This window comes from Acanthisitta chloris, unplaced genomic scaffold (assembly GCF_000695815.1).
Source record: "Acanthisitta chloris isolate BGI_N310 unplaced genomic scaffold, ASM69581v1 scaffold21508, whole genome shotgun sequence".
Lineage (NCBI taxonomy): Eukaryota > Metazoa > Chordata > Aves > Passeriformes > Acanthisittidae > Acanthisitta > Acanthisitta chloris.
Genome location: NW_008686785.1, coordinates 80,213 through 88,338, shown reverse-complemented (window position 1 = coordinate 88,338; position 8,126 = coordinate 80,213). Strand labels below are relative to the sequence as shown.

Genomic DNA, 8,126 nt, shown 5'->3' with positions numbered 1-8,126 from the left:
TGCCTGTGTCTCACTGCAGCAGTGTGGGTAGTGTGGATGTGCTAACACTGCTCTGTGTCGCGCTCGCTGCCTCCCGGGCAGTACAGCTGTGTCCGGGGGGCAGGGAAACCTTCAGAGGAGAAGCAAAGGGACCCTGCTGTAGTCTGTTGGAATAACAGATGATGAAGTCTGAAAGTTTCAGCAAAGGGAAGACATTTGTTGCGAGGCAGAGCCCAGCAGCGTTGTGCTGATTGCCTTTGGTGGTGCCGGAGTGCAGCCCTGAGTCTAAGGCCTGTGGTGCTGTGCTGATAAACGTTCACATGCTTTGAGTCTGAAAGGTTATCAGCTGCACTGTGTTGATGGGAGCCTAGAAGATAAAAAAGAGTGAAATCAAACTGTATCAAACCATTTGACCATAATCTTTTTTGTCTCTGCAGGCATTTCTTCACCGGATTCGCCAGAATGCTGTGGACAAAGCTGAGAAGTACATAACAGAGGAGAATGTTAAGGTATTTCTTCTGTCTTCCTCATTTTCTTGGTAGGGAAAATGATATGCAATGAAAGGCTAGGTTCAGGGGTATGAATATCAAGTATCCTCTTGTCATATTGCTGCTGATTATTAAGCTGGTTCCCTAAGGAAAAGAGCTCATGTTGACAGTTTATCTGTCAATCTGTTTGCCCATTCGTAGTGCTGTCATCTTCCAGCAATTTTTCATCTCAACAGCTAATTTCAGTTAAAATTTGGCAACAGTGTAGTGTTGTCAGAGATGCTAACTTTTGGCAAGATTTGTGAAGTGGTAGGTAGAGGACAGAGAGGCCATTTCAGTGTCTTTGAGAGGAAAGGCAGGGAATGCACAGCACTTGTCTGTTTTGCTTGGCAGTATTCAGTTAGCCAGTTTACATCTGCTGTCTTCTACTAATCTGAAATAGATAGGGCTTATGAGAAGGAGGCAGGAATATTCATTTGTGTTCTGGTGGAAAGGAATTTGGGTTCTTAGGGGAGGACTAAGTAATGTGAGACCCTGGTGTGAGGAAGTTCCCAAGTGAAGTTTGCACTGAAAGAGTTAAGGAACGTAGAAACAGAACTCTGAGGTCCTAGCTTCTCTAGTGCCTGTGGTCACAGGGAACCTTCTTCATTATTGCCATAATGAAGTAGTAATTTGGCTTAAAAACTCCCCTTGTACACATATGCACATGAAACCAAACCCCTCTTTGTACACATATGCAAGGGAGCTCTGAGGGTGAGTGGGACAGCGTGGTTTGTTTGCCCAGCAGCCTGCTGGCTGGGCTTGTTTGGTCCTGGAGCTCTGACAGCAGCAGCAGCTTTGCCCTCTGCACCTGTGGGAGCAGGGCAGAAGAACAGGAGGTGCATCACAGCAGGCAGTACTGCTGCAGCTGGCATGTGTCTCCCTTCCCTGCACCACATCCCTTCGGTACCCAGCCGGGCTCCGGCCCTGCTTTGCTGGCAGCACTGCAGGCCAGCAGGGCCGTGGCATCACCAGGCTCTGGGAGCAGCATGGCTTGGCAGCCTCTCGCTGTCTCCAGGCTGGGAAGGCCCCACTCCCCAAGCACTCCCCAGCTAGGGCTGAAGAAAAAGTCCACAAAGGATTATTGACAGTAGATCTCATGTGCAGACAAGTGTGCAAAAAGTAAGCTCTGCATGAAAATAAACCTTCGCAAGTATGTGCCAATTTCATGAGCAGCTGCAGATGTTGATGAAAATTATGGTTCCATCATTATTCATGTGTCATCAAAATTAATATTAATTATGACTGCCACATAATTCGATGGAGTTCCCACAAAGCCTGTGCAGAAGAATCTGTATTTTCTCTGCTGGTTCCAATGTATTTGTACTTGAAGCTTATCACACGCCTCTGGGGAAGTACCACTTCATTTCTGTGACATTCTTGAAGTGCCTGGGGTGTCTTTTTGAGGCCACTGTGAGACCTCATTTATTCTTGTTATTACAATACCCAGGTTTCCATAACAGAGCTTCTCGTCAGTACGAGAGGACCTATGCCTATTGCTGGTGAAACAGAATCACAAAGGCACAGTTCTCCTGGCGAGGGTCAATATTAACCCTTCCACCCTCCATCTCTCACTACACCAAATAATTTCATTGCCTTTCCTGCAGTTGAAAGAGACTTGTTCTTTATTTCCAACTCCTCTCTCCCTCCTTGCTGGCAGAGGCAGGACAAGCAAGGTGGGACTCCTGATAATCTGCCTGCTGGTATTATGTGTCTGGAGTGAGCAGAGAGCTGCGAGGCGGCTGAGGGAAGCGGGGCTGGAACAGTGGTTTGGCAGCTGATGTAAGGAGACGTGTGTCTTTTCCTCTGTCTTCATGCAGCAGAAGCGTCGAGGGGAGCGTAGAGAGTATTCCGCAGCACTCGCCTCGGAGTGCTTGTTAGGGCAATTTGGGTTATTGCTCCCAGTATTATTGTTGCAGGTTTCTCCTGCAGCTGGTGCTAAGCACTGAATATTTCAGTTGTCTTTGGCCACTGTAGCCCCTTTCCAGAAAGGCCAGAGTGAGTCCTGTGCCAGGCCCAGTGGCTAACAGCTGTGGCAGCATTGTAAAAAGTGAGGTTCAGTGTATTTGCTGCCCCGTGTGGGAATAGCTCCTGGTGTGTCAGTGCTGTGCTGCGCTCGGAGCTGGCACTGCTGTCCTCTCACTGCTGCAGCAGGTGGAAGGTGGTGCAGCTTCTGGGGGTGGTAACCGAGTTAGACTGTGGCATGAGCAGTCAGGGTCTGTGTGCTGCCTTGGGTGCAAACTGTGCTGCAACAGAACTCTGCTGGACCCCACAGAATTCATCCCATTGCACAGATATGCCTTGAGTCAAAACCACCCCTGGCAGACAGCTCCTGTAGGATAAAACCATCCCTGACAGATGTTTTCCTCTTGCTTGTTAATCCCCTCTTGGCACAGCTTCTGGCAGAGCCGTGCGGGCAGGGCCCACCGTGTCAGCACATCACTTCCAGCCACGGGACAGAACCATTGTAGGCTCTCCTGGAACTAGCACAGGAAGTTTTCTGGAAGCTATCAGGGGATCCTTGGGTTCAGAGCCCATTGGTGCAAATTCAGTGCATTGGAATGTTTCACCTGGAGAGCTAGAGAGGAGCTCTGAGGTACAAGTGTGCATTAATGGTGGCCTCTTCCCCTAATGCATGGGAGGGAAAGGCAAACAGCTTCCTGCTCCTGTCTCTGCAGTGTGAGGTCTGGCCTTGTGTCCTTGCTGAGCTGGCTGGTCTCATAGGAAATCTGCTGGGGATTTGAAAGAGGTGGCCTGCAGTCATCATGCCCCCAGGGGTCTGGAGAGGGAACCTGCATTTACAGCAGGTACTTCAGTAGCAGTAAAGACTTCCCCAGGGGCTTGGAAAGGGGCAGATGCAGTGCAATTCATTCCCTGTCTGTGCTTTGGATCCTGCCACAGTGAGTCTAGAGCCGCAATACTTAAGTGCTACTGCCTTAGCAAAACACTCTCAGAGGTATTAAAAGATAGCAATGTTTTTCTCTTTATATTTCAGATCTTATTTTCTAACATTGAAGACATTCTTGGTGTTCACAAGGAGTTCCTGGCTGCCCTGGAATTTTGTTTACAACCAGAACCTCAGTCTCAGCATGAACTGGGAAATGTTTTCTTAAAATTTGTAAGTACAATGACTTAACGCTATCTGAAAATACAGTTTCCTGTCATAGGCTCTCCTGCCCCTAATCTCTGAGGCTTGTAGCAATACTGTGACAATGTGTCTTGTATGAAAGTTGTAGGTAGGGTGGGAAAAAACTTGTGAATGAGGTTAGAACAATGGAAACCACATCAAACTCAGCTAAGCAACGAGGTATTTTTAGAAACTCTTCCTTTTCCCATTGTATTTTTTTCCTTTTTTCTCACCCAGCTGATCACATTTTATTGCTGAGAATTTGCTCTGGTTCCAGACATTTCAAATAATGCAGCGCAGTCTCAATTGCATTAATAATTGTCCTGTGTATTGTAAAATTGTTAACAATTGAAACCTATAAAGATCAAAATGAAACCCAAGGGACAGTGCATCATTTACAGTGGTTGGTGAATGTGCATGTTTGTCCTTCAGTATCTGAAGGGTAGTATGGGATGGTTTCTCTTGCTGAAGTGCAGCACTGGCTACAACAGCCTTTCCTGTGCAGTGGGTGAGCACCTGCCTTCTGGGGCTCAGAGGTGAGTCAGGTTTGGGTTTTGGACACGCACGCGGCTCTGCCAGTCCCAGGTAGTTTAGAACATCTTGGCAGTTCCCTCTGTGCCCTCTGGCTCTCTGCCCGAGGGCTGTGCTGTTTGCTCTCCTGCACACCCCAGCACGGCCCGTGGTGCGGCGAGGGGCCCAGGAGGGCACAGACCCATCCCTGGACGGGGCAAGTGCAGCTTGGGATCTGCCACTGCCTTGCTTGTTGTGGGCTGTTTGTGATACTCTGCAATTCCTCCTGTGGTAGATTTTGGTTGTGTTTTTTGCTCAGCCTGATTTCAGTCACACGTGTGTCATCCTCTTGATGAGTAGGTGTATAGAGCATTCTGTGTGTGCAGGATAAAATGCATACACTTGCTTACAGGCTGGACTAATTTAAATGCAAAGTTACCTAATTTACATGTAAAATAATTTGAAGTTGAACTTCTTTTTTCACTTGGAGCTGCCCTCCTGAGGTGTCTGAAAATTAGAAAGCATGTACTTAATAGCCATTTCTCCAAATTCTTATTAACTCCTTTAAGCCACAGGCCAATTTCCGATCAAAATACCTTCCATGACACTTTCCTAATCAAAATTCAGGCTTTCACAGTTCAGGAGGTTTGTGTGGACAGCAGTTACACAGACATTCCTTACTCACAGAACTTTACCAACCACCCTCCTTGTTTAAGTTTTACTTGAAATTGTGCCAGTTTTTCAAGTAGTGTCAGGAGTGGCATACTGAGAGCCTGCCCCAGAAGTGTACCAGCCGTGAGGAGCTGCTGAAAACCTTCCTGGTGCCCTCAGCTGGAGCCTTGGACACGGGCTGGAATCATTGCCTGTGGGGCAGCTGTGCTGTGTGCCAGGTCAGGTCCATCAGGAGGGTGTCAGGGTGTTCTGCCAGGCTGGGAGTGTGGGAGTGGAGCTGAGGGACTGGCAGCCTTAGCCTCCTGTCACTGGGCGGAGGGTGAACCTGGAGAGGCAGTCACCAGGCATCAGAGGTGCAGTCATTGGTGGTGTTTCCTGCTGCATCAACGTATCATTCTGTATTTATTACTGTTAAATAATAATGATGCAATATCCTTACCCGTCCAACGTGCAACGGCACAGGAATTCTGACCTGGTAATGCACAGGGATGAGAGCTGATCAGTTTGTCTCCTGGTAGCCAGTTTGACTGAGATCAGCCTAGGTCACTGTCCCTGGAGTGCAGTGGAAATAATGTGCACCTCAACTGTTTCGTGATTCCCTAGGGAAGAAGCAGCTTGGGCACAAGGAAGTAAAATATATATTCAATTCAGAATGTATGGAAAAAGCTGATCTTGTCCATAATTACCTTAAGGAAATGGATTACCTTAAGGAAGGATTCGGACGTTGAGAACATGTGAAGCACACAAGCAGATCTTGCAAAGGTTTCAAAAAAGCCATTACTCCACACTGACTTCTTGAAGTACTTTAAGAGATGCTGAAATGCACTTGCCATGATGTTCAGAGGACAGACACTGCCTTCCACGTGTCAGACGCTCCCGAGCAGGTACTGTCTGATGGCAGGGTGCTGGAGCTGGTTCTGGAGTTGCGGTTCAGTGTGACTAGACCAAAGAACACTGAAGCATTCCCTCCCAGTGCAGCCTGCAGCCGTGAGCAGCTGGGGCCAGGCCAGGCCAGGGTGGGCAGGGCCCGTGTCACCAGGGCTTCGCTGGCAGCGATTTCCGCTCGTTCCTAGGAGCAGAGTGCTGTGACGGACCAGGCTCTTCAGGGGTCTTGTTTCCTTGAGAATTTCATCTTCTGCTTGGGTTTTTCATCTTGACAAAACTGGTTTCAGCCTGCTTTGAAACAAGAAAATGCCTCGCCCTGTTAAAAATACATCCAGATAAAATGGTTACAGTTTTCCAAATGTCTTACTTGCTTTTTTCTAGTCAAAACTGTTTTCAAGTTTGCACTAATTTGTGGGCAGTTCTAATTAGTCCCAGATAAGATACTTGGAGAATAAACTGTTGGTTAAAGATTTATTTTAACCAAACTAAGAGCAGTACAGACTAACTCTGTCACCAGAATCAGAAGGTCTGGCTGTGTGTCCAGCAGATTTGCTGAGTCAGAAGGTGCCATTTTCCTGTGGTCACATCTCTGACCATAATTGCACTTTGTAACTGCAGGTTCAGAATTCCCGGGCTAACATCTGTAATTACGTAACTGATAATTTCCTCACCAGAGGATGGGAGAGCCCAGGACCGAATGTCACCCAGAGAGGAAATTAAACACTTCAGACAGTGATTTAAAGCATAGTTCTCATATTTGTGGGTCGCCAGCGTGGGGACAGCTGGGAAAGACTTGAGGGAAGCACTCTGGTGTGTGCATAATTATTGTACTGTCTTGAGCTGTCGTAGAGGGATTTTGTCGTGGTCTAAATATAACCTCCCAAAGTCAGATGCTCAGAGCTGCAGTCAGAAACCTGAGCAGTGGGTGCTGCTGTGTCAGTGGTTGCTATTCTGGGTGTCAGGCTGTGTGCATCCGAGGGCTGGAGGAGAGGTGAGGGAGAGGAAACGAGGGAGAAACTTGTGGGCCTGTCTTACTCTGTACCTCCATTTTTATGGTTGACAGCAGTGCTATTGCCTGGTTTTCTGTTGTGCTATGGACTCAGCCCTGCCTCTTCCTGCATCTGGTGGTCAGGAGCCTTTGTTTCCTTGCAGCTTCCCAGTGTTACACCCCAGTAGCAATATGGACAGCTGCAGATGGAAGGATAAGAGTCTTGAACATCTGCACTCCAGCTCCTTGCACCATATTCTTCATGGCTGTTGTTTTATTTGCTTTGTACCATTGTTCTTGTGTTTGGACATAGATCTGTTTATTCTCGATTCTTTCTTTTGGGAGTGCAAGGAGGGTAAAGAAATGCATCAGATTAGTGATAAACCAAACCCGAAAGTGTTTTACGGTCCCTGAGTATGCACCTCTACCTTTGAGTGTCTGCAAACTGACACTAACACCATTTCTTTTCCATGTGACGCTAGCAAAGGGAGTAGCCAGTGAATACAGCTGTATTCCCATGGATTCAGATTACTGAACTTCTTCAGCTGGCAGTGTTTTTTTGCTTGGATCACTATGGGCTGCCTTAAAAGTAGCTAGATGCTGCAGCTATCTTCAGCTGACACAGGAAACTCTAGGAGATCCAGGAGTCCACTCAGAACTCCAAGAAATTAACTTCTAAGTTCTGTAGAGGTGAAGAAGTTCAGCTAGAATGTTTTCAGACCAGGATCCTAAACAGCAGATTGCTGATGCAGCAGCAAAGCCTGGAGGGCAGTGGCAGCGTGGCGTGGAGCCCTGAGAGGCTAGCTCTGGCTGGCTTTGCACTGTGCCCCTGGCAGTGCCACAGTAATGCATCTCACTGTGTTTGGTATGCAGAGTAGCTGCTCTGGGTGCCTCTGCGTGGCACTGCATTGTGGCACAGAAGCCAACCTGAGCCAGGAAGGAGACTGCTGTTGTGAGAAGCACCCAGAAAAGATGGGTCTTTTTGGTTTGTGACTCATTCAGCTTGCCTAGAGCCTGACAGTCTCATGACCCCCTTCTACTCTAGTGAATGCAATCCTGGAATCTCCAAGCATAGCTGCTGAGTGTTCGGCCCTTCCCACCACCTCGAGAGAAGCAGCTCACCCTTTGCCTGATCTGCTCAGCCATGGAAATAGTTGTTACTGCTTCTCTTGTGAATCACTCCAGTGTTTCCAGGTGTCTGGTGTTTGCAATGTGTTCAGCATCTCTGACCATTTTAGTTAGAAGAAGTTGCAGTGTCTTTGAATCTGGAGACAGTGGAACAGAACTTGCTGATGGTGACCCTCATTTGTTAATAGGGGGTTTTGTTCCCCACGTGCTGCTGGGTGTGATGTGGCCCAGTGTAAGTACCTCAGTCTAGTCATTGAAGCTACTTCTCCCTTCTTTCAATTTCTGTAGCATGTTGGTTATGTGCATTTGA

The 8,126-nt window shown here is 47.8% G+C and overlaps 1 protein-coding gene across 1 annotated transcript in view; it reads left to right on the top strand.

Annotated features, from left to right (window-relative positions):
* Window positions 1-416: 416 nt before the first annotated feature.
* Window positions 417-8,126, top strand: part of PREX1 (phosphatidylinositol-3,4,5-trisphosphate-dependent Rac exchange factor 1) — a gene marked incomplete at its 5' end in the record, with an annotated part of 69,424 nt that continues 61,714 nt past the window's right edge. Inside the window, 2 exon segments of the mRNA XM_009080335.1 lie at window positions 417-488; window positions 3,502-3,624. Coding sequence (XP_009078583.1) covers window positions 417-488; window positions 3,502-3,624 — 195 coding nt within the window.